This window comes from Lingula anatina, chromosome 3 (assembly GCF_051362555.1).
Source record: "Lingula anatina isolate TDL-2025a chromosome 3, LinAna3.0, whole genome shotgun sequence".
Lineage (NCBI taxonomy): Eukaryota > Metazoa > Brachiopoda > Lingulata > Lingulida > Lingulidae > Lingula > Lingula anatina.
This window is the reverse complement of record NC_141769.1, coordinates 24,050,648-24,077,359: the sequence shown is the minus strand read 5'-3', so window position 1 is coordinate 24,077,359 and position 26,712 is coordinate 24,050,648. Positions and strand designations below refer to the sequence as shown.

Here is a 26,712-nt window from a genome sequence, read left to right as displayed (position 1 = left end):
TTGTATTTTCCATTACCTCGTGGACTAAGTTTATCGGTAATTTAGCCTCGAAAATGGATTTGAAATAAAACTTATTCCATTTGCTGCCATTTAAACCAATTTATTTAATGTTGGACTGGTCTGTCTGTCAAATATAATTCCTAATATTTGTTTGAAAAGGAATAGCCAAAAAACATTATTTCAACGGGGCGTCTAATACTTACATAACATCATAGATTGGTGTTAATAATTATCTGGTACAATAAGTCATCTTACCTGGAAAAGAGCCATTCCGCTTCCTGTTGCCGATACGGCCACCTGTTTGGTACTGCTTGGGAGCTATGAAAGAAACAATAATATATAGACTCTTAGCTATGAGAGAGAGAGAGAGAGGGGGGGGGAGAGAGAGAAAAAGGGAGGGAGAGAGAGAAATCTAATTACAGAATACGCAGTATTAAAATGCAATTGTACCGCTTTTATCTAAAATATCATGCAGTGTAATAAGCAAACTTGAACTTGACTAAATGGAAAGAGTACTCAGTATGTTTATCACCACCAATTGTTAAAGTATTTAAAAATTTTGAATTACCGGTAAGGTTTGTAGGATGATGGCATTCGTCTTGTCAACGCTCAGTGTTCTGGTAGAGCCCTCGCTGGCCACGGTCACTTGCATGTTCTGACCCGACCCAGTGTAGATCTTAGCAGCAAACATGGACAGCGCCTGCATCGCCATCACCGTGTCCTGTGGGGCAATAATAAATATCAATCGAGTGTAATAAATTAAGTTTTGGGAAACTTGCTAGCATTGACGCGAACCCTCGTGTACAATACGTTGGTGGAAGAATAAGTTACCTGAGTTGAGGCAAACCCTCCGTGCGCATTGCGCTGGGAGATCAGCCATTTCAGCACAGGCAATCCTCCTGCTAGGTCCTTCCTCTCGGCATAGATAAGGAGAGCGTACGCACTCATCTCCACATTGTTAGCTTTGGGCTGTCTCTCGTAGGTGTTCCTATAGCGCCCCGCCGGCTTGGCGACTTCGGGCTGCTTCCAGTATTTGGAGCCACCTTTGAAAAGGAGAGAAATACCATTTATATCATATATATATTTATTAGTTATCACCGTATTTAGTATTTTCTACAAAGTTCTAGGTAGGATCAATTTAATTGCACATCACGTTTCGATTGGAAAATGGGAAAGACACCAAGAGTGCAACCGGTTAAATATATTCTTACTTATCGATTGCACCCGGTTGATATTAGATAATTTCACAATTTACAACGGTTGACAAAAACAGCATTACAGAAATGTTGCTTTCTGAAGAGGAGCTGTTTAGTGACCGTGGCTTCTGAGGTAATAATGCAACCATTATACTCTTCACAAAATAATTTGTTGTCTTATGCTAACAGACAACTGAAAGGGTTGTTACACTAAAGCAGGTTTATTGACGAGAACGTGCCTTCCAGTGTTGCCAAGGCATCTAGTTTCTTGAAAGCGTCGTCCGCCTTCTTACTGTTGGCCAGCTGCAGGGCATAGGTGACAATGGACAGACCGTAAGGGTCCGACATGGACGTCACTTGGTTCTCAAGGTAGCTTACGGCGCTTGCAGTGGCGGAGGTGATTCCATGAGAATTAGGCTGAAATATCGATATAAAATAAGACCATCTATTTATCATTCTGTTTATTATTTTTATTTATTTATTTATTTGCTATCACATGGGCTTTCGACTTACCAACAAGATTATCCATTAATATATATATATATATATATATATATATATATAAAATTAACTGTTTAATGTATAGTCATCTTAGAGAATTTTCTAAAATGTAATTCGTACACTTAGATTTAGCTGTTTTCATTCTTTGTTGTATGGGTTTGGTTTTCAATTTATTTGGTAAGTAGAGATTGATGCCGTTTACATACTACAAAATAACCCTGAATAACAATAGGATTAAATAATAAATATTACTAACCAGGTCCTTATTTTCCAGAAGAGCGATCACAACATATGCAGTCAGAGACACGCCTGACGATGAACCACCCTAAAACATAAATGAATCATATAGTTTTATATGTTGTTCAAAATATTGTATGCACCTAATACAGTAATCAACATAAAAGTAATTCTTCAAAAAAAAAAAAAAACCTTTAGAACACCAAATGTAGCCTACTTAGGCCTACTTAGACACAAGTCATCGTAAACAATAGCAAATATTTGCTAGAAAACGGAAGTGAATCTGGCATACATTAGAGAATCATTTAAGAACGTAGATATCAGACTGTACGGTGTAAATATCTTTTTAACTGTGCCAGGTTACACAGTTAAAGTTACAATTAGAATACATTTGCTTACAAAGCTGGATCCTGTTTGCCAGTTTATCTCGACATTTCCTTCCATTGAAATTCAAAATACTATAGCAAACATGAGGTATGGATATACCTTATTTTTAGTGATTGTAACGAGAAATGCACATTCACCAATTTGGCATCTATCTGATTAACTGTAATTATCTCAATTTGTTTACCTGCATTGCCTTATGGAGTACACGGCCAGGTTCTGGGAAGGACCCATCTATATTCTGCTTTCTAATCATCCAGTTGATAGCTTTGGTAAGAAGCTCGTCATCGATAAAGATGAGGCCACGTGCTTGGTGGAAAGATTTTACAACAAATGCGGTCAGCCTGAAATATTGTCAACCGAGTTTTACCAATAATGTCTACCTGTACATTAATAGATGTTTAGTCAAGTGATAAAAATATGGAAAACCTAACATGAAGGGACATCTGTTCTTAACTGACTGTTAGTTTCAATACCGTTTAAATAAAACACTAATGTCGAGAACCAGCCACCTAAGTTTTAGAAAACACGTCTTATATAATATGAAGCCTTCACTGGTTACGGCTCTCCAGAACCAGGGAATCACTTGGGTTATATACACGAATCAAAGTGAACACATAAACACACGAAGGATTATGTACTTATTCAGGCGCACTCAAACACGCACACATACGTGCGCTTGCACAGGTACAGTAACACACACGCGCACCCACATAATTCAGCTTACCACATGCTGCCAGAAGAATCTCTGTTCCCAAACGCACTAAAAGAACCATCATAGTGTTGGTAAGTAAGTTCCTTCTGGTAGCCTGAAGAAGAACATTGCATTACTCACAACGAAAAGTTACCTTTATGATCCACAACATAATATATGTGCATAAAAGAAAAAGATAAATTTATGGATTATAGAATAATTTACAAGAGTCACCATAGATAAACAACAATTCTGTAATAGACTGTCATTTTAGAGACCTACGGTGATTTAAATATTTAAAACATTCAAGTGGATAGAACTTATTATTGATTGCTCTTAGTAAAGGAGGGGTTAAGACATAAATTGTGGTTTCATGCAATAATGATTCAACAAAATATAATATACTTTACCGAGACTGAAAGGCACATACCTTTCTCCATGTATGAAATGGCTTTGCTCTCTATCTCACCGACAAACTGGTTTGTTTCAGTAAGATATTTTGAAATGAAAACATCGGGAGCAAAGTGGAGCATATTCTGTTCACCGCAGCCGTATGGCATCTTCAACAAGCTGTCGATGTCCGCCATGGCTGGTCCCATTAAATCACCTGCAAATGAATGATATTTTTTTCATTTATAGTCTCCAAATACTTGACATTTTACTGTATCGGTTTATTGTACGTGTACTCTACCTGGATGCACTTTGTCATAGGGTTTTGTATTAATCGCCATTTTAACAGTTTTGGGCAGGGGGATAAAGATTCACTTGTTGGATAATTTATTTTACCATCCTGAATCTAGCACGCCATGTTCGTCTTTTATGACAGTTTTCGTCTTTTCTTACCTATGACAGATGCCTGTATCTGAGTAGTCCCTTGCACGAGGTTGGATGGAAGCTCAATTTGGAACGTCTTGCTAAACGTTGACTTGCTGGTTAAATCGATCATCGCAGCCTGGTTGTACTCTTGAGGAACACCCTCGGCCTTGAAAAATGTGTTAGAGAAGAACTAGATGAGAGTTGTGCTTAAAAAAGTGACGTCGACTGATGTCGTGAGAGTTGTCAAAAAGTGCGCTTCTGTTTGGTGCTTTGAAGTGTGTGTGTGTGTGTGTGTTTGCGCAAAAGAGTAAGAGTCGAGACAGGGACAGATCTACAATTTGAAGCAATTTCGTGTTGCCCAGTACATTTTAAACATAAGTGCACACGATTACGAAACAAAAATGGCAGCCATTGTGTAAGCTACACGTAGGTTATCGTAACCTGGGAGCATATTTTGCCTGGGCATCGTACTTATAAGTTAAAAAACAATAAACATTATGTTCGTGGTAATAAAGAATGGACACTGCCTACAGGCTCAGGTATACCTCAACAAGCAACTGTCTCTGCACACCATCAGCTGCAACTGGTGACTGTGCCTTTACGAGAATGTCGATCTTTCCCAGAGCAGATGGAATTATGGGGAAATAAACGGACGATCCTTTCCCAGCTTGGACCTAAAATATAATAAGACTTAATGATTGGGATTACGAACAAACGCCCATTTACAAGGTATCACCTCCAATCTTGCACATCGTGGAGAATTAAACTACAACATAATACCGGAACGTGTTGTAAAAATGAAAGCTTAACCCTTAATCATTTTAATAGTAATGACGAACCACTGTATCCACTGCAATACATTTTTAATCATTCTGATCTTAGGGGGTTTCGAAAAAGTTGTCTTTTCATTTCATGATTTTCAAAAAAAACTAAGTAAGTCCCACAGGGGACTTTGCATACATACAGTATAGCGTTAAACCTGTTCCTGTTAACACCGATTCTAAATATATATATCCATTTTTGATTAATATTCTTATTAAAAGTAAGCAAGAGGAAGAATTGTGTGTCCTGGTGGAACTTTATCAAATTTCAGTCTAGCAACTCAAATCATCAAAAAAAATTTATTAATATGTTCTCACACCAAAAAGGGACTAAATTTTAAAACCTTCGTGACTGGCATTTGCATTACCAAGTCACATTCTCCGATTAACCTAGTTATTTTTTACTTATGTAAAAAAGCTGCTAAATGTCCCCAAATGTGTAAAATGATTTTTTTTAATAACTCAATACATAACTGAAGACTATTTTCACAGTGTCGCCTGGTTTTTAAATATTGAAAAATAAATTCTTTAAGACATTAGGCGCAGGTAATTATTTTTGTTGTTTGATGTTTTTGTAGTATTTGAGCCATTAATAAAATCTTCAATTCAGTAACATCCATTATAAGCAAGATGAAATTATAATGACAGCCAAATATTTTACAAGAAACACAGCAAAACCGAATCCTCATAAAAAAATTGCAAAACCTTCGGCATTGTGAAAGAATATACTTCACTACGAGAACTTCATTTTTCCACCCCCCAACCCCCCCCCCCCCCCACCCCCGGGCGTGGGGTTCACCGGGTCCCAAAATTATGTTATTTTAGAGGGTGAACAGTGCCATTGGGTAACGGTTTAGAACTATAATTCAGCTAGTCACAATTCTAATTAGTGTGATTTTTTTCAGAAATCGAGGGGGGGGGTCAGGACCCCCCTGACACCCGCTAAATCTGCCAATGACATGGACCTATTTATCGAAAATCTGTGATAATGTAACAGACTGTAGTACATTGTATCAGCCCTGTTACAAATATGAATGTTGGTAAAAGCAGTTCTTATTCCTGGCGTAAACATGTGTAGATGGCTACTATTCACTTACCATGACTGTCTCCGTCTGTGTCTCAGACACTGTTGTAGCTTTACCCATTTTGTCCAGCACAATATTCTTGAATTCGTTAGACTTTTCCAGTGTCACAAGAACCTAACAAAGTAGAAAAATCCATTGCAAATTGTATTTGTCTACATACATGTATTCTAGTGTATGATAAATTCAAATCCTTATTTTTTCTTCTCTTTTTCATTTTTTTTTTTACTCTAAAATGCTTTTGTCAACTTCAGCTCTTGTATTTTCGTTAAAAACTCACACCGCATGCGAATACACGTACACAGACATACAAACGGACACGAACATTAATGTATCACCGCGGATTCGGATGACGTTTATAAACTGAAATAGTCCTTGAGTTTATCTGGCAACTTACGTCCATATCTTGGTCCATGTAGTTAAAAACCACCGCTTGCAAGATGAGCTCTTCTCCACGTACTACTGAATATGGCAAGTTCAGAGAAACAAAGAACGGGCGGAATGCCTCTAACTGCAAATGGTCAAAATAATAATTGGACGTTATTTTTTAATTAAGCCAATAGCATATTAATCGTGTTATAGGAAAACCCATGCAATGCATCTGCAGTAGATAAAAATGCAACGCAATATACTAGTACAACACGACATATAACAAAAAAGCGATTATTGTAAAAAAAACACGTTACATAGCACTTAAATCTACACATTACCAAAAAGGGCTTAAAATGTAAGCTGCGAAAACTCGACTTTATTCTATAAAAAAAAAACGTTGCAGTCATACCTTTGCTGTATCTGCAGCCACTCCAAGCCCAGATGATGAGTGGACAGCAAACGCACTGGCCACCCATGACGTAATAGTGTCCGGCACGATGGTACTGAGGGCAGCCGTACCAGTTGTACTAGAGGGTATTAAGATAATATTGTTAATGTTTAAGATTGTGGCGTACAATCTATTTGGAAAACATAAAAAGGCACCAGAAATATTCTCGTGAGAAACACAAGTTAATTTACTTTGAGAGAGGCTCAAACGAAATAAAAATGCAATTTGGTAATCGGCCACGCGTAAAGACATGTACCAGTAAATTAATCTATCGGAATGGAATATACATGAAATATAGTAAACAAGTGCTGAGAAACCTTAAAATTAAAGGATTGAATGCCATCCACGTACATGTACATTTATCGATAGACAATTAAGAATACATGTATGCATTCAAAGCATACGTACATATAGTAGCAGCAAAACCTAAAAGCATAAAAGCGTGATATAAAAGCAGATCGAGACACCACATTGAGATGAAGCGGGAGAAAAAAAGCCACTCTTCTAAAAGCAAAGTCGGAGAAAAGAAACCAACGTGATATAAGGCATACACACTGTTCTATAACTGTTCCTGTTACATACAACCCTTTTGCTTCATTGAAATTGTCCTCCAGTTTATAACTGACGTCTTGTGCATTATGGATCTGTTTCTTGTCGATCATGTCGTCCAATTATTCATATCAGACTAGCGTATTAAACAATATAAGTCATTCTTGCCACGGTAAAAGCGTTTTCTAGGGACCCCCAAAGTAAGGCGCTGATTCTAGGGAATGAGCCAATACTATATTCACAGGTAGTAAAGGCGATGGGTAAAAATCTTCTCTCGATGTGGGCATCTGTCGTTAATGCCGATAAAGAGAAGCTGTGCACTAAAAAAGTCACTTTTCAAACAGTTTTGCCTACCGCGTTGTAGTATTTGCCCACAACCACGTTTCTGGAAAGAACTTTCTTATTGTTTTCACTTCGGTTAACTTTCCGCCTGCAGAAGTCGATGATGATGATGATGCACGCGTTGGGACGACACCACCAATTGAAGGCATGGGGCGGACTCTTGAAGTAAGCCACATTGGCGTTGGCATTGGCATTGTCCCTGGCATTGGGGTGGGCCAGTCTTCAAAGTTTAAATACAAAGACCATAACAGTATTATTCCAATGAATATCTTATTTGAAACCACATTAATAAGCCAAATACAATACTTTCTGTTTCACAAAATTTACTACATGTAGATGGTTGGATTTTTATAACAATAGAGACGTCAGGTGCATTTGGATTCAATTAATTGTGTCTGGACACAACAAAGCATCTCAATATATATCCCAAACGAACACCATAAAAAGAGGAGACGATATAGAGCCTTTGCCCTGAGTGTCAGAGTCACTGTGAATCGGGCTTCAAAAGTGAGCTCTGAAGAACAGCGACAGTGTACGATTACCGTCAATCAAAAAGAACTTCTCCGCAGTGAATCTGCAGTTGAATGTCATTAGAGCCATATGAAACGTAAAACAGATTTAATTCTGCTTTATTTTATTTTATTTACTGTTTTTAAGATGTAAAGTGAAAAATAAATAATGTTTCTAAAAGAAAAAGACATATCCAATGTTTTTTTTTTTTTTTGTATTATTTGCTTATCAAAAAACATTTGCTCCTGCAATACACGTGCTTGCCGTGTGCCAAGTTTGACAGCTACACTGTATGCCCGATACCACTATACATAAGGGCTGCGCAATGGCAAGACCAAAATCAGCCTTCGACTGCAAGATTTTCTTCGTCTAAAACTCAAACTCCACGTCAGCCACTTTACTTCTTGTCTCGTCTGCACGAGATAACGTCAGCGAAAGGCGGGAAAGGCAGCTCCAGGCGGCACAGAGCTGTGACGTACGAGACATGACTTCCAAATATGGGAGCTCCAGGGGGACACAGCTGTGACGTACTAAACTTGTGACTTCCAAATATGGAAGCGCCCCAGGCAAAATTTTGAAGAAGGACGCCCTCGTTGTCGGTGTTCGCTAGAGCCTGGTATTGCTGATATGGGTTAAATCAAGATCGAGCTGGCAATACCGGAATCTAGAACCTAGGGTAGGAGCCTTGAAGGAGCAGTTGTTCGTATTTGCGCAATGGAGTTGCCTTTAGGTTAGTAACGCGACCGACTTCCGTTTCCCAAAACTCCAGAAGGTAAGGCTGCCTGCTAACCACAAAATATGGAACCATAATGGGATTTATCCAAATGACTTTGAAGTAAAACTAGTACTCAACTTCCACGGACCCTGAATGAAATGTTAGTCTGTCACGGGTCCCCTCATGAAGCGTTGAACTGGTGCCTTTTTACAGATAGGTATTATATTAAAGATAGTTGAAAGCAAACGGCTGAGTATAAGTTCATTTGCACCATTTTGCCGCCAAAATAAAATTGTTAGTTTGGTAACGTCAGTATGGCATTCACAGAGAGGTGAAGATCCACTGGCATACGAACGTGTGTTATAAAGGAAGGTTACTCTCTTATCTCGCCTACCCAATAGATATATTGGACCAAAGCCACGTTTCAGGGAAAAACGAACGGATCGCCCCAAGATCCGTCAAACCCCCATCACTTTTCTCGACTGCACCATCATCAGAATCTCCCGCATCAGAATCACCATCAGTCTCCGACGAAAAATCCACCACAGGGCTTATTGTAAAGGCCACTCTTCCCCCTAGACATCAAAACAAGCTTTTTCTTATTATTGCTTGAATTGTTACGTAGTCTTATACGGAAAGTTGGACCATCAACCTACCCCCTTCAAAATACTTAATAATGGATTTAGCTCCTGGGTCTTGCCGAAAGACAGAAATACTGAGCATGAGTCTCAGCTGAAGCCCAAGATGATCCCAAAATTAAGCATATTTCTGAAGACGATATCCACACCATTTAATTCTAACCGTAATTTATGGCAGTGACGTACGTGTGACGTAACGTTTCTTTTCTTGTAGAATATATTATAAATAAAAGACTAATTAAATTAGCTAAACACAAAACGTTAGCTTCGAAACTGCAAGTGTTTACCCCAATGTTAATCGGTATCATGAATCATAAAGAAATAGCTTCAAAGTAAGAGGTCTTGGTGCACGTGTTATTTGGTTTTTTCTTAGGACATGCGCCGTCAAAAACATTTTTCAGAACGACATTGCCACATGCAACATTACATAGACTGACATAGAAAAGAAACCATGCATTTCATGACCAAGGACAAATGACATAAAAAAGAAACCATGCACTTCATAACCAAGGACAAATGAAGGTCGGAGTAACTGAAAACAACAGATCAAGAATCTCTGACCACATGCTTCATGAAAAAACAAAGGCATGCTTGTACACAGTAGGCTAGAAGTCTTCTCCAAAGTATTGGGTATCCTTAATGTCATGCATACTAATATATACAGGTGCAAGTTCTTCCATTTTCCCACTCTTTACCCTGTTGTCGCGTTGCTCCACAACCATGTCTCCGGGAAGATCCTTCTGATGCGAGGTTCTGGATTAGCTCCTTCGTTTTTAGGCCTGGTGGTTGCAACATCTGGCTTGGCGACTGAATTTACTTTTAGTCGGATTGATGGACGCGCCATTCTCACGCGGAAGCGAAATCGTCGTCCCCAGCCTCCTGGTCGTGGCCTGTACCTCCTCACTTCATAAATGTATAAATAACCAATATATGGTTTTGTTAGACAATATGCATGGTGACAGAGCATGCGTCTACCAAGGTGCCAAATAATGACAAACATTGGACAATGTTTGTTTAAGTTGTCCACCATGTGTAAGCTATCATTAACGGTATGATACGTCCCGAAGACCCCCTGAAATTGATCACTGGTTAATTATACATGTATGTCGACTACAATATACCCAACATCTTTTGTACATCTGTGCATGAACGAAAGTGTAGACCGCAGTACTGTTAGTTCCATAAATACATATATAAATTACATGTACCTGGTTTTGTGTCCACTGCTTCACTACATGTCTATTTAAATGAGCATAAATATGAACGTGGTAACATCGAGATTACAGACCAGTAAAACCCTCACACGTACTATCAAGTTAGTTTATGGGGAGTGTTAGCGAGGTTAATGATATGCTACCTGGGTATGAACACTGTGATATATATAAGGATAGATAGATAGCATGCACCATTGCATTGCACCATATAATTTGAAAATTAAAAATATATGATAATTAGGGGTGAATGGGACATGTTTGTTCCTTGTCCTACCCAACTGTCACATTGTTCCACAGCCATGATTCTGGGAATACTTTTCGTATTTTTTCTACTTCTGCCAAGTCTTTTGGGTTCTCCTTCGGTGTGCTTGGCGTCATTGGCGGCCTTGGGCCGGCAGGACCAGCAGGGCCCGCAGGACCCCTTCCTCTTCCATCAGACCCGTTAGAGGGACCTCTTGGTCTGTACCTGGGGTACGGAGGTCTATACGGATAACGCCCTGTTTACGAAATAATCAATGTAGGCCAATTTTCCGTTAAAAGTTACAGTGAATTGAAATTGAAATAAATCCTGTCAGTGAAGTGCTGGATTTGAAAACAGTCTACAAGAACTCCATACATTCTGAAAGGCATATATCCAGCGCTTTCATCGATATAATATGCCCGAAGCCATGTATGCATATTAAACCGTTACATAAACCACGCACTAGGCTGCCCCAGTTGTTTGGCGGTGGTTTGAAACAGGTCTATCCCTTACAACTACATTACATAATCTCAAAGAAACTTACTGACAAAGTACCTGTACAACTCATGATGAAAAAAATAAAATATATACATCAAAAACAGCACATTATCATACATACCAGTATATTGTTATGTAAACGCCAAAGCAACATTTTCAAGGGTGATTTGGGTATGCTTTTAGAGCATTCTTCACCACACGATATTGTAGGTTTGGCGGGTCTGTTTTCTCACATAAATGATAAACAAACACGTAAACAAAACAAACTGCGTTGCGATTAATGCCAGGAAACCTTTTTTCTTTCTTTCTTTCTTTCTTTCTTTCTTTCTTTCTTTCTTTCTTTCTATTTATATACTGCAAGGAGAATTGGAATCAAAGACATGTTCATTCCAACCACAGCCAATTGTTTCTGGAAATCTGGTACTGGCAAAACTGACATTTTGTAGCGGATCTTGGCCTATTGACCACAGAGGACTAGGTTGGAAAATGCGCTCGTGGCTCCCTAACATGCATCATTTGCCTCATGCACTTGCGGGTGTAAAGGACCTACTCCATTTAGTTTTGGCACATACTTGGAATATGCCCTACTCACATACGCCAAAAAGGAATCAAGACCTTTACTCCGCAATGTAAACATATACTAACGACCCCTTACTACAGACCATAGAGGGTTGAAAATCGCACTTGACGCTCTCTAATATGTATCGCTTACCTTATGCTCTAGCTGGTTATGTAACTACTCCATTTAGTTTTGGTGAATGCTTGGAATTTGCCCTACTCACATACGCCAAAAAGAAATCAACACCATTACTCTACGCTGTAAGCATATGCTAACTATCCCTATCAGTTTATACATGTATTACCCTAGACTCGTATTCTGCCACAGCCAAGTCTCCGGGAAAACATTACGTATTCTGTCCACTTCCTGAAGTGTCTGTTGACCGGATGTTCCAGTGGATGAACCACTTGGACGACCTATGGTTTCTTTTGCTATAGCCGGCACTGGGAGCCCGCCACCACCGAGCATATCTACCATAGGTCTTACTTCAGGGTCTGGAGATGAAGTCACGCATTGATAATTGTAAATATAATATTGAAAATATAGCGAAACACAATATCTATTCAGAAGAAGGTGAATTCAGATCTATTTCCACGCTTTTGTGGTCCCTTTTTAAAGGCACTAATTTTCAATTTCTTCGTTTAATGCGGTCTGGATACGTGGTATGGTTTTTGGGTTCCCTACGATACCGCCATCGTTCTCTTCGCAATAGCGGCAAGATGAACTGACGCGTAAAACGAGCACGTTACCAAATCATAATGTAAATCAAGGGGCGTCTCTAGGATCCTCTCACAATAGAAACTGTACACATATACATTCAGTTACTCTAACTATACTAGATCGAATGGTTCAAATGCTAGAGTACTCGACTCCAGTGCAGAGGGTTGTGGGTCCATTCCCCGGCCGGGTCATACCAAAGCCCATCATAAAATGGTGCCTGCTGTCTCTTTGCTAAGCAATTAGCACATAAAGGTTTAAGTAGGGAACAAACGCAGTATGCTGAACAACTGGTAAGAGACGGTCATGTGGAAGACAAGCCTGCGCTTTAAATGTTTACCCCTCTTTAAATCAAGTTCAAAAAATATGATAATGGTGAAAACAAAACAATACATCAAATAAGTAGTGCGCTCCCAACACCAGGGCCTATCGTTTTCATAGTCAACTACAGTTCCATTCTATACGGACCTTGCAAAAAAAAAATCAGGGGGTCACGTGTTGATGGTAACAATATAAAACCCATTCATTCGGATTGTCTTTATATTTTCAAAAAGTTTTATAACTGATTTGACTGACTGTTATCTTTTAAATTGAACAATTTATTTTTAATACCTTAAAATCCTAACTGTTCATCAATTACATCACATTTTAGTTCACATCTTTAGTTCATATCTTATTATTTTAACTACCTTTTCATTTTCTTTGGTAATCTTATTTTGTTCATTTTACCTATGTCAAGCCTACTGAACATTTTATATGGATTTTAGACTATAGATAAATATAATAATAATAATAATAATAATAATAATAATAATTATTATTATAATCATTATTATTATTATTATTATTAATATTATTATTATACAGTCTTATCTATATGTTTAGGAGAAGAAGACATGGGATTTACCTGTATCTTTAAGAAGTAAAGAGATGTCCTTAAGCATGTTTTCAATCTTTTCATTCATCGATAAAAAGTCATATAAAATCCTACCATTTAACACATGTTGTGTGTTTCTCTCTTACATTTACATAAAGCGTTCTTTCAATAATCGATCTAAAATGGGGTCATGTTGCTTAAGTAAGATTTTGTGCATATATGCTGTCTTATAACTATCGGGTGTTTCATTTTATAGTACTAAAGTAACTTTGAAAAAGAAATATTATGGTCGAGCTATATTTCCGTTGTAGCCTTCCAGATAGGTGACCTTCGAGATAGGTGACCTTCCAGATAGGTGACCTTCCAGATAGGTTTCACGAGTCATTTTGCGTCATTCGAGTCAAACTCACATTTTTCCATTTGCCCCACAGTTTCTATGAACTACTGCTACTTACCGTCTATCACATCCACCAACACAAAATCAAACATTTATAATCAGCGAATTTGTAATCTGAAACCCGACAACTATCTAGCATTTTCGCGTAGAAGGTGAATTATTCATTAATTATTTGTAGAACTAATCATCGGTTTCTTGCTTTAGCCAATCCCACAAAAACACGCTCTCTAAAAAACGCCACATCATCACAAAACCAATAACATCTCCACGCACTGCCCCTTTTCTGATGACTTGAATTACCCAACGCTTGCATTCTGCCACAGCCACGTTTCTGGGAAAACGTTACGTATTTTCTCTACTTCTTGAAGTGGCTGTTTCCCAGGCACGGGAGCGGAGGTGACAGCGGGAACCGGCAAGGGCCCACCCGCGCCCGCCGCTCCGTTGATTGCCACAGCCGGCATAATACCCCCTGCCCAGCCGCCGCCGCCGCCGAATCCAGGCAATGGTGGATCTGTAGTGAGAAGCAGCGCACTATATATCCGCAGCAAACTGGTCGCTTATTATAAACCAGGTGGATAAAAAACATCTCTAATTTTAGACTGGCGCTCAATTAAGTTTGATCAAATTGGCTGGTTTTCTGTAGCACATCTGTATTGCCCATAGGGCCTGTTCTTACAATGTACAATGTACATTTACGTATGTTTGAACAGCCTTGGGCGTTATTCCCCCACATTCATCGTGATTGGCTCTAGTAAAACGCCGACTACTGAACACTTTCTCTGTTTAATAGATAAACCTGGTGAGAATTTTGACAGGGCATTGGGCAATGTTCTTCAAGCAATCAGACAAAAGCTGTGCAAAATATTGCGCTATTTTTCTGGTGTGACATACTGTCATCCAGACTGAAAATTCCAAAATATTTTTATCATTTTTATACTGCACCCCACAATGCTGATATGGTGTACTTGTCAAATACAGTATCCAGTAGCAGTACTGCAAAAAGCTCTGTTGAAAGCTAATAATTACATGTAGAGAGTCTTTTTATCCACCCGACACAGTCTTCAAATTTACCCGATACTGGCATTCTGCCAAAGCCATGTCTCCGGGAAGACATTACGTATTCTCCCCACCTCTTGCAGTGGCTGTGTCCCGGTGGTGCCGCCAGGATTTGGATTGGGATTTGGCTTTGGAATGACATTCGGCATTACACCCGCCATTGGCAAGGGAGGATCTAAACATTCATATCAAAATCATACTGTTGTTGTACATTCACCAACACATATTATATTATGTATCCTGAACGGTTAAATATCCAGGAAAACATTTTGCACTCTATCCACTTTTGCGGGGGTTCGTCATGGCGGATTTGCTACATGTATGAAGTACCAGCATGTTATCCGTTTCCGATTCTAGTAAAGTCTCAGATCCGTATATTGAATGCCAATGGGTTCCTTCACCTAAAGATATGTCTATCTCTTTGCTTCAACGTTTTATTGGGTTTCTACAGAAATCTCTTTAATAACGCACAACGTTCAATTCCCAACCCAGTTACGACAGAGATAGAAACAAGTAATCAATGCATTATACTATTATTACCAAGTATCTAAAAAGAACTGAAAATTAGTTACCCTACACTGGAATAGATATTACATGATTCACTAAAATGTCTTTATCTTATCAAGCTTATTCTTGACTTAGGATACATCCTTAAAGTGATAAGAACTCTTCGTTTTGGCCAAAAGAATGAATTTTCCTGGAGTAAACAGCAATTTTCCCATACTTACCAATGTTTATTGAATCCATTTTTACATTCAAAGTTAGTCTTTTTTTCCAATTTTTTTAGTTATAATCTCTTAGGAGATTATAACAGAGTATAGCCATCAATGGGGGTCACGTGGTTTAAAGACAAGCTCAGATATCAGAATAAAAGCTAAAACTGCCTTTTTAGTGGCAAAACAGAATATATCATATTTCTACGAGTCGTTCACAAATTTTTTTATTGTAAAATATATATCTCATACGAAGAATTATTACCCATTTAAATATCTTACCCTAAATATTAATTAGATGCTAAAACATTTAAAAAAAACTGCTGATATTTCCTCTATTTTTCGGCTATACCGCTGTAACATTTGTATGACTTAAATCTTAAACGAGATGTTGCTTTATAACTGAAATTTTATGTATGAAAACACATTTCTTACTCAGCATCCTTATATCCTGAAAATAATGTAATTATACCAATGCATTCATTTTAGCTTGGGTATATAACAGAGCATTAAAACTAAAAAAGACGGACAGAAAAATAAACGTTCTACTTATTCTAATTCATCTAATAATAATTAATAATCGAGTAATATAAGTAATGTTGACAAAATAAGCATGCATTCGTGCATGTTTTTTTCTCAGGTGTTTATACTGGGGCGATAATAAATCAATAAACACATCTTTTTTAATATTAGCGCTTCCTCTTTAAGCGCCCCGCTCATTTTATTTCATAACTTAAACCTACACCTGTAAGGCATGAATGTGGGTACATTTGTTTTGCACACAGTAGGCTATATTAATGCGCTTGCTACTTACATATCATTGGTTCTTTATGCTGGTAAAGCATTGTATCGGATAAAACAACGACGCCGGTGTTCTGAAAAAAATATTGATAAACGATTACAGAAACGAAGCACAATATTGCTTTTCTTTTTTGAAAATCTGATAAAATGGTGATGTCTACTTGTACACTAACGTCCATGAAAAACAATCAGTGCTTCTTGAGAGAAATGAAAGATGACATCAAGGAGCGCTACTATATAACGTTCGAGGGGTTCTTGAGATAATGCATATGCCGTTCTGATTTCAGATCTGACCATATACACTGCATATACCGTATAACAATCTTTTATTTACCTGGAACATGTCATGTGCATCAGTGCCACCTATCGGAATGGGATACCACCAAATCGAACGCTTCTTTCTTCCAATGACTGGACGTCCACCCCAACCATAAAACGACTCTTTCCTTGTATCGTATGTATCCAATTCCCCCAATACCTAACAAAAAAGCATGGTAGAATGGTCTTTGTTTGATTCAGTTGAAACATAGTTCTTTGCTTACCAAATAGCCAATTTTCTCAAATTCTCCCTTGTATGTGGTTATTTTACACCTGGACAGATGTTCGCCACTCAAAAACCAGACACATATGCGTACCAGGGGCGGATCCAGGATAATTTGAAGGGGGGCTCGTGTAAAAAAACAATAATTGTTTGTGCTTTAATTATTTATCCGTTTGATGAGCGTAATTTTGAATACTAAGAAAGAGGCCCACACTTCCATAAAAAATCAAATGTATTAAATACCTCCTCTTGAGTGATGTCATTCCCAGATTTAAGCAGCAACACACTTTGGTCTACAGCCAAGAGGCCTACAAACGATCCAGGATCGGCAGACAGTGACACGCTCACTTTTTGGCCGGGTTCTGCCTTGGTTTTGTCAAATTGAAGGGAGACCTAGAAAAGCGGCAAGTATTGACGATGATATTTATATAGTAAAATTATTCTTACCTATTCAGAGCAGTAAGAAAAGTAAGGTTACAATGCCTACTGCTCCTTTTAAATAAAGATCGTCACCTTCTTGACGTTTTTGAATATTATGGAAAGAAGTCAATTTATACCTCAGTCTTAAGACGGTTACAGCTGTAGGCTATCTTGCTGTTCTTGAATCACTATCTAATTAACTGATTTGACTGCGCGTGGAATAGTTTGGACCAATTTGCTGTTCCGCACAGCAAAAAACCCAAAAAAAAAAAAACGTTTGTCAAGTTTTGAGCATACCTGGTTTTTAAAAGCTCCCTTCACGTTGAAATTAAGACTGTCTGCAACAACTTCACCGTCGCTACGCACATAGTAGATGACCATCTTAGATTTAGGCGCCATCTCTGGGGTAATAGCTACTTGGAGTGGCTTGGCGGCATCCACGGTGACTCTCTTTGTTGACACAATGTTTCCACGAGCCAAAATCTGTAAACGTTTTAAGATTAAAACATATGTAGGCATACGCAATTGTGTGGTATTAAGTTAAAATGTGAATTTAGTGTCGTATTTACATGGACCATGGTCTAAAACGATGATGCTGTGGCAAGAGAGTTTCAGTCACAGGTTTAATGTAAGTTACCGTCTGCGAACAGTTTTGATCCATATTTTTGTAAATAAATACATGTATGTTTATCGCCATTCTAAACAAAAGTTTAAAATCAATCACTTACTAAATACACGGGTGGTTCATATGTGAAGGGCTAGAAGCCAAAATTGTTTTTTGCAGTAAAAAAAAATTCAACGTAACACACACACACACACGGTAGTGGCGCGCTGATTGTGTAGAATTCCCCAATACACGAAGAGTGTGTAAAAATCAAACGAAGCGATTTCAAGCCGAAAAGTCCACACAGAATCACATGCATTTCTAGGCACTACCGTAGGGGCACATTAAAAGGAATATACCTTAAGAAATGAAAGACTTTTGGATTAAATGGGGGTCTGTTTAGTATGAATGTAAACGCCTTTTTAGAGCAAGAGATCAGAAACAGTTATCAAACCTGGTAGACCACTTCTTTCACTTGCTCGGTCGACTTGACTTCAAATTCAGCATTGCTTCCAGCCTGAAAGTACATGAACATACACATAAACTGATAAAACTTAATGCATCGAGCATGTGTAATTGTTCTGAATATAACTATGTTTTTTCTATCAGTGGTGATAATATTATATTTTTTACTTTTATTCAAGTGTGCGTGCGTGTGTGTGGCTGTACGTGTGCGCGCAAGCGTAGAACAAGCCCCATGCACTGAATGAAATTGGCCAAATGATAAATAATCATCAAGTACGTTTACACCACCAAACTATCTAATCAGTATCCCGGTAAATGAGATTAAAAAACAACCAGTTCCTTACCTGTGGTGATGGTGTTTTCAATAGGACCTGAAGAAAGCTGTCGCTTGGAGACTTAAATGCATCAACACTGTGGTAACGTGTTATGGTTCCATATTTAACCTACGATATAAGTTACCATCACTGACACAAAACAAGTGGTCATTTGCATACATATTAATACACACTCGTTGCAACATATAAAAGGCATTGTGATTTTTTCCAATTTAACCGAAGCGTAAACACACCATTTGTTCCTCTGAAATCTTATAAAATAAATATAGTTTTACATGTTTAAGATCTTTACCGATCAATTCTAAGACCATTTTTTTTCAGATGAAAACCTTCGTGTGTACACTGAGTTTCTTGCATTCTGTTTATTTGTTTATTCATTTATTTATTGTACGACTCAAGAAGAATGAGAATTTAAATGGCACTGAAAGTGTTTTACAACATTATCAGGTAGGAAAGTCGCAAAACCCAATCAGTAATGAAAAAGCCTTTTAAATTATACTCACTGTGAATGAAACCTCTGATGCCCTCTTTGGAACATCCATATTGAAATGCACAAACCCGTCATCTGGTACCTCAAGTACCTGGGTGGGCTCACTTTTGTAGGTGTAACGGGGGTACACACCCCAGTAGTAGCGGGGAGTGGTAGTAGTCACTCCATCTGGAATTACCTCTGGATATTGAACCCGAGCGTCGATCTGAAGCTTTGGGCGTGCTCCAACAATTGGTCTCCCGTCTTGCAAGCTCACTTTCGCCTATTGTGAAGGGATGTCATACACGCAAATATAAATACTCATAAAGACTTGGGACGATATATTGAACAGCTAAAACAGAAATTCCTTTTACACCAGGCTACGGCATCGGTTTCGCTGTACTGCCTAAACACACAACTGACCAGCATGATAGGGTTATCCGCGGCGAGCGTAGCTGTTTGGGCCCTATACATTTAGCTACTGGTAAATGAAGTACCAGCAAAGTTCGCATAGATTTGCACTAGAATTACACTTTTTAAATTAAAATATTGTTGATATGAAAAGCAAATTCTATGATTCACTAGACTATCACATAATATCTATTTTCTTGAATATTATTCTCATTGGATGCCAAGAAAATTTTAATTTAAAAGTCGTGAACGGTAACAGGACAATGTATTTACAAGTACTTACAAAGCCGGTGTATCTAAGTCCCGGTTTAAAAGACTTAGGGGTGGAGGACGGTATCTCTATCTTGTATGGAGTAGTGTGGAACTTTGTTTCTGCCGTCCCATTCAGCGTAATGCCAGTGAGGGTCTCTGTCACCTGGGCTTCCACAATTACCTTTCTGTAGCTTAGCCCATAATGATACATATTCTCCAAGACCGCCACGTCCTCTGTGAAGTCGGCTTTCCCGTCGACCTGTTTCATTTAATTTATGCCAGGTAAAAATTATGTTCATGTTATATGACCAACATGTTCTACTATCATTTGTATAATGTCTGCTGTTAAATCAATAACCGCTCTCTCTATTTTCGACAAATTTTGAATACGCTGCAATGTCTGTGCATACAATACAAATTGAAATGAACAACGCATTGTCACAACTAAGCAGTAACAGGCTGAACACAACCAACACACTGTAACATAAAAAATGGTCACATTCAACTCTCTATCGCATCTAACAAGCTGTCACCTCAAACATACACATTTACATCGAAATGCTATCGCATCTAACACACTTACTCATTCAATTCACTGGAACAACTAATTCACTTTGACATGTAATAAAGCGTTCTTGTGCCAATGAGCTTACCAGCGTGAGATGCTTGACGATCTCCCTCGGTCCCTTGTACCTATACGAATAGTAATCAAGTTTCAACTTCACGACACCTGTGCCTTCCACTGCTTTGCCATAGGTGTACCTGGAAGTTACAATATAGTGCTTTAGATGGGCCATGAAACACTATGGACTGCTAAGAGCAGTTCGTAATGCAACCATTCTATCTTACAATATGGCGAATAAAAATATATATCAATTGTAATATAAATATCTAAAACTGACTGTATCATCTTACATGTATACTCTATTTAAGTCGCTTCCGATTAATTTTTTTTATAAAAATCTAGTGGAAAAAGCCAGTGCACGTGTCACAACTTCTGTCTGTTAAGTCAACAGCGCTTCATTTAAAGCACATTAGAAATTAATTCATTATAAAGAGCCACCTTAGAATAAAACAAGCCACAGTGAAAACTTACTTTGCGCTCACGCTCCCCTTGAGTTGTTTATCCGTGGTCAACATGAATGATGGTAGATTCACCGTCACCTCAAATTTTGGAAGAACTGGAAAAAGTCAACACCAGTATATAAAAATACCAAATATTTTAAACTTGATAGCTATCGTCAAAAAGACATATAAAGAACATTTCTTTTACGGTTAACTAATCGTATTACCTAAAAGTTACTTTCACATACACCTGTAGGATATAGCACACAATCTATTTTAATAGGTAAACTCTAAGTTATATTAAAAGCTACTTGGGACTTCATATGGTCGTTGGATCAACGTTTATAAACGTTTTGTTTGCCTGATAACGCTCACAAAAGAGAAAAAAAGGAAGGCTCTGTTTCGGAATGCACATCTTGCGCTTGTGTGTGAATGGGTAGAGCGAGTGTGTGCGTGTACTAGTTTGCGTACCGGTAGTAAAGGGCACTTAATTGTATGCTGCACAGCTTAAGTCTACTTTTGGAGAAATCAAACTCAAAGATCACTTACTCAGTGCAACTATCTCCGGTGTCCATGTCTAATACAATGATTTATGGCCGATGAAATATTTATCTTAATTTTCCTGATTTTCTATTATTATTATTTTTATTATTATTGTGAATCTACAATGATTATAAGTATGACTAAAACTCACCGTATTCGTCCACACTGAACTGCTTTTCCTCGGTTTGGCCCTAAGTGGGTAAATAAGGATGCTCATTTTATCTAATAATTTAGAAATTCATCCACATTCTATAATTAATGTTGATAGTTGCCGGCAATAGCATTTGTGTTTCCACACAATTTACATGATAATGGTAATATCTCGTTTCGAAAGGTACAATAACATCCGTACAATAACATCCGTACAATAACATCCGTCTTGCAATACGCATTACATGCTCTTTCAACCGACTCAACATGTCTCACAACTAAGCAATGACCATACCTGTACAATAAAGCAATTGAGTGTCAAAGAGTGAGCGTAAGACCCTTACAATTATTAAGCATTTTCTGTAAAAATCCAATCCTTTCCCTTAACTCCAAGGGTACATGTATGCCAAGTCTAAACTCATTGACAGAATTACGATCAACGTGTGTCGATCGACGTTTTTTAGTTTTAAGGGCTCATTCCCATTGAAAATATCGGTCTAGGTAGATTGATCCAACTCATCGGGGATTCTCGCTGAATGCTAACGTTCGTACTGGTATAATCATCCTACTCAAAGCCAGGAAGAGGCGTGTCAATATGTTGAACTGACTGCACTCAGCAAGAGTCCCAGCGGAGTGGGAGCTATCTACGTAGACCGATAGTTGCAATGGGAATGAGCCCCAAACCACTTATTTTTCAACCTTGTAATGGAGGTAGGTTTTGGAGAATGGCACTCATGACGGCAAGTTAGGAGCTCAAAAATGGGCGTATTGATCGTAAATTTCTCAAACGGCTTTGATAGGATATTTCTTTATGATTTTTTTTGTGCCTATAACTTACCGCCACGGTCACTTTGATCTTCCAGTTGCCAAGGGGCGGTTGTTCTGAGAGAGGAAGATCAGCGGCAACCACACCAGAGGGCTCTTGCAGGTTGACCCATCTCTTAATTTTGTTCTTCAGCGAGTCCTGTTGTAAGAAAACATATTTAGTTGTCAGCAATTGGCCCTATATGCTGTATATGGTTCTTAATAGAGATTATTAAAAGAATTACTGCATGACCTAAATTCTTTTCCAGTTTTAATGTTGTAAATATGGTATATTTATATCATTATAATCGATCACTATTTTAGTAAGATACCAAAAAATAAAAATAAATAAGTATAAGGATAAAATATTCATTTCAAATATTGAAATGGTATAAAAATAAATTTACGTAGATTTCCACTGTCATAGGACCATTGAAAGTCTTCAAGTCGGGATACACTGCCAACGCTCGTAAACGCACTGAAAGTAAAAAAAATAATAATAGTAAACAGAGACGCTAGAAATTTGACTACTATTGTTCCAAGATTAACATAGATTGGACGATGAAATTCTATTTAATTACTGATCGCTTTTTTCTTTTTTACCGGTAGGTGCCGCATTCATATTTTACTCACGTCCTGTGTTGTAGGCTACATGTACATGAATGTTCCAAGTTTACTAAGTAAACAATAAATGGCAAGCGATTGTCGTCCAATGACATCAAACTGACCTGTCTGTCCGGGTTTGTAGATGGCCTTGTCCGTCTGGACGAAGATGGACATTCCTTTAGACTTGTAGGCGAGCTGGGACTCATTCCTGAAGCGCAATCCTCCGCTTCCTACTACGCGCAGACTGTACGACCCGGAAGTAGAGCTGGTCGGAACCTAAAAGTTAATAAGACCCAAAAATGACAAAGTATAAAGAATCATCAAACATGTCGCTTTAGCACAACGTAGTTTTCTCAATGGCCATAAAAGTTGGCACTTGGTTACTTTAGGCGAAAAGAAATTTAAACAGTGAAGAGGATAAAGGTTTTATGAATTTACCTGAATTAAAAGGGTCCCAGGCTTTCCTAAAAGATAAAGATAAAAAAAATGTAGTGGTAGTGTGATATATCTGCCAAAAAGCTATTAAGACTGCAAACACAAAAAAAAATCAACTCACACAGTCAATTTATACCCAAGTACGCGCTTTAAAACATTCTAAAAAGTACAATAAAAATCTGTAACTGTAACTGTACCTGCTTGAAATGTCCCGGTCTGTGACGTAATATCGACGTTGTCCTTGACAAGGGTACACGTGACATCTACTGGAGCGGGCGCCTTAAGGATGGTCACGCTGACGTTCAAAGGGAGTCCCGGCCGTACGGCGTTCGGAGAGACGATAATATACGTGCTAAAGTAGACAAAGTGAAAGCGAAGTAGTGTCGGGCCTATAGTGGTCTGAATTCCCCCACAAATATTTATAAAACTACTGTTACCAGGCACAAATGACTAAAAAAAATAATGACCAGGGCCGTAGGCTCTGTTTGTGTTTGTGTGTGTGTTGGGGGGAGGGGCAAATTTATACAATACTTAAATTTCACATTCCCCTTTTCCATCCAGATCTTAAGTTCGCGCTTTTTCAGCGCACATACATGTGTATGAGTAGGCTACCACAGGCGTTACATATTTAAATAGCCTCTTTATATGCATTTTAGGCCTTCACTCTCCCAAAGCATTTTATCAGCCTGCGGTCCGGATGATTTTGCCTACATGTTCATCTCCTTCAAAAATGTGGGGTACACATGTAGTTGCATTTTGCGGTATTGTCTCTTAAAGAGTTTTTGAATAATGGGCTATTTCCCGAGAAAAAGGACAGTCATTAAAAATAGGTGCCTCGATGAAAATCGTCCATTAACTGGCATCGGTTGGATTTAGTTCCTCGTGGCATTTAAATAAAAAGAAGGGAGATTTTTTTTATTATTTATTTATTTATTTATTTATTTATTTGTTTATTTATTTATTTTTATTTTTTTTTTTTTTGGGGGGGGGGAAATACCACACCCTGTTTTGCAACGGGGAAATAGGGGATTAGGCCAGTACCGAATTTAAAGGTATCGCGTTTAAAATTCTATAGATCTTAAGAAGTTCGGACAGACACCGGGAATAAATGAATTTTTATCAAATACTAAAAACTTTTCACTTTTCAGTTTATTTCAGTTGACCTTGAAACAGCTATTAGAAACTGTTATCATATAAAATACGACTGGATGACTTATCTTCACACTGTTATTAACTCTTGGAACTGCCTTCACGACCGCGGCATCCAAATTTGTCGCTTTTTTAATAAAGGACATCCTAATGAAAAGATAGAATAACAAGCTCAGTCATTAATACTAGTTTACAAAAATGACACCACTGTGCCAACCCGTGTCAGTTTACAAAAATAACTGCGAGTGTTTGGTTTTCCACGCACCCAGATAGCACTCCCTTCTTCTAAACATACCATCCTCACACATAGGCGATTATGAGAGAACCGCATTCAGTCAATTTAAATGTTGATTTAAGAATCAATCACAGATAACTGCTATTGCTGGCTCAAGGTTATCTGTAAGGATTTACTTTGGAGAAGATCAAGGTAAAACTGTCTGTTTGTGTTTGTGTGAAGAAATAGAACTTGGACACGGCGTTTGCTCTGCCCTGTCACGAACCCACTATACCTTATTATGCATAAAATATCAAAATTTTCGCTCTAATATTTTTTAAAGTAAACGTATGAGAGAGAGAGAGAGAGAGAGAGAGAGAGAGGGAACTTATTTGGCAACAGTGGATAAGCATCAGCACTTCTTATCTCATTAAAGCTTTCCAACCGCTTACTCCAAGGTCACATATATCTGCACATCGCCCAAGTCACGTAGTAAGGTTAAAAAACATTTAATTGTTTCCTCATGGGTGTCATTTTGGGTATTTTACGCTCCTTGCGTGTTTAATTACGAGCTCGCAAAAGTTCAGCCGCGCTCCCATAAGTTCACCACAGTAACATTAAGTCTGTTATCAAGAAGTGTTAGGGGCTCTTCAAAGAGAAAGTAGTTGAACAAAAAGAAATTAAAATTCTAGACCAAGATGCAGATTTGAAAATGATGATTCTAAATGGATTCTTAATTTTGTTCTTCCCTGTACATTTTGCATTGCAGATTTCTCTAGAAATTAAAACTGAGCTAAATTGCCTTTTAAAAGCACATTAAAATATCCCTGAATTTATGGTTAAAAAAAAAAAAAACGTCTCCAACATAAGGTTGCCACAACCACGATAAGCTTAACAATGTTAAGACAAGCTCCTGTCTTTTTTCATGGGACATTTTTAAACTTTCAGGTTCGTCTCAGAAATGTCTGCATTGGTGTCTAAATGATTTACAATTATTTCAAAAATGCATTCCACAACTTGCAGATGGGTTTGATCTGTTGCTGAAATATACGCATGTATGTCAAATGTGTTTTCAATAATAGCAACTGCCGTGTCTGCAAATATGTGAGACGCGCTCTTGTAAGAAAAAGCATAGAATGCGTGTAAAACATTGATCTCAATGAAAGTAAATAAAATAGAATTAATAAGGTCTACTTACCTGGAGTAGGCATTCGCCAGGGTCCAGCACAGTGTAATACACAGTATGATACGCAGCATCATGGCTGAAACAGAGAATGAAGCGGTGATTAGCGCTTTGATGAACCACCGACATTACGCTTGTAAACTCACGACACGTTACGTTACGTTATATGCAAAGCGTATTAAAATAGCCTAGCGTCCAAATCGTTCCTTACCTTTTCACCATATGGTATATGATTTTGAAGGAAAATTGACGAACTAGACTCGAGTCGTGTTTTATATACCTTCGGTTCACGGTCAAATAAGAATACCAAGAAAAGGATGATCAGGAAATCGGATGTCACACGTGGAAAACGCTAAATACGCCGAAGACAGATATGACGAACGAGGAAATCTAACACCTAAGATTAAAACACGCGGTTTGATAAACGTATCTGTATGGTTTGCGATGTCCATTATATTTACATACAAGAACATTAATATGGCTATTCAGTATGGTTATTCATACCTTGTGATCGCACTGCCACCATATGATACTGCAAGCCACGTCCTGCTCACGGATCCAGGATGCGCTTTAAATAGACCGTTCCCTTATCGCCGTGTACAGCGAATATCGAGCCAGGATCTCCCAGGGTAGTAAAGGAAGGGATAGGCGCTGGGATCGTCAAGGGTTATTTATATATAGAGTAAAT

At 38.1% G+C, this 26,712-nt stretch overlaps 1 protein-coding gene across 8 annotated transcripts in view; it reads right to left on the bottom strand.

Annotated features, from left to right (window-relative positions):
• The window catches only part of LOC106170636 (CD109 antigen), a 28,920-nt gene extending 2,258 nt beyond the window's left edge, over nt 1-26,662 (bottom strand). The window contains exons 1-32 of one of the 8 annotated variants that reach the window (XM_087008390.1): nt 26,529-26,662; nt 26,040-26,103; nt 23,676-23,830; nt 23,482-23,507; nt 23,166-23,319; nt 22,845-22,915; nt 22,472-22,597; nt 21,635-21,674; nt 20,972-21,056; nt 20,529-20,637; nt 19,907-20,134; nt 19,247-19,495; nt 18,753-18,851; nt 18,398-18,460; nt 17,637-17,822; nt 17,163-17,312; nt 16,713-16,856; nt 16,392-16,452; nt 14,880-15,039; nt 6,513-6,630; nt 6,129-6,242; nt 5,747-5,848; nt 4,374-4,502; nt 3,856-3,994; nt 3,443-3,619; nt 3,046-3,127; nt 2,506-2,662; nt 1,954-2,022; nt 1,436-1,613; nt 832-1,043; nt 569-721; nt 256-318 (exon numbers count right to left, since the gene is read on the bottom strand). In XM_087008390.1, coding sequence (XP_086864516.1) covers nt 256-318; nt 569-721; nt 832-1,043; nt 1,436-1,613; nt 1,954-2,022; nt 2,506-2,662; nt 3,046-3,127; nt 3,443-3,619; nt 3,856-3,994; nt 4,374-4,502; nt 5,747-5,848; nt 6,129-6,242; nt 6,513-6,630; nt 14,880-15,039; nt 16,392-16,452; nt 16,713-16,856; nt 17,163-17,312; nt 17,637-17,822; nt 18,398-18,460; nt 18,753-18,851; nt 19,247-19,495; nt 19,907-20,134; nt 20,529-20,637; nt 20,972-21,056; nt 21,635-21,674; nt 22,472-22,597; nt 22,845-22,915; nt 23,166-23,319; nt 23,482-23,507; nt 23,676-23,830; nt 26,040-26,103; nt 26,529-26,550 — 3,885 coding nt within the window. In that variant the 5' untranslated portion in view covers nt 26,551-26,662. Of the gene's footprint in view, nt 1-255; nt 319-568; nt 722-831; nt 1,044-1,435; nt 1,614-1,953; nt 2,023-2,505; nt 2,663-3,045; nt 3,128-3,442; nt 3,620-3,855; nt 3,995-4,373; nt 4,503-5,746; nt 5,849-6,128; nt 6,243-6,512; nt 6,631-7,454; nt 7,663-9,061; nt 9,243-10,000; nt 10,209-10,793; nt 11,017-12,121; nt 12,312-14,108; nt 14,320-14,879; nt 15,040-16,391; nt 16,453-16,712; nt 16,857-17,162; nt 17,313-17,636; nt 17,823-18,397; nt 18,461-18,752; nt 18,852-19,246; nt 19,496-19,906; nt 20,135-20,528; nt 20,638-20,971; nt 21,057-21,634; nt 21,675-22,471; nt 22,598-22,844; nt 22,916-23,165; nt 23,320-23,481; nt 23,508-23,675; nt 23,831-26,039; nt 26,104-26,235; nt 26,435-26,528 lie in introns of those variants that run through there. The other 7 variants (XM_087008383.1, XM_087008387.1, XM_087008382.1 and 4 more) reach the window with 7 other exon arrangements.
• Nucleotides 26,663-26,712: the final 50 nt, after the last annotated feature.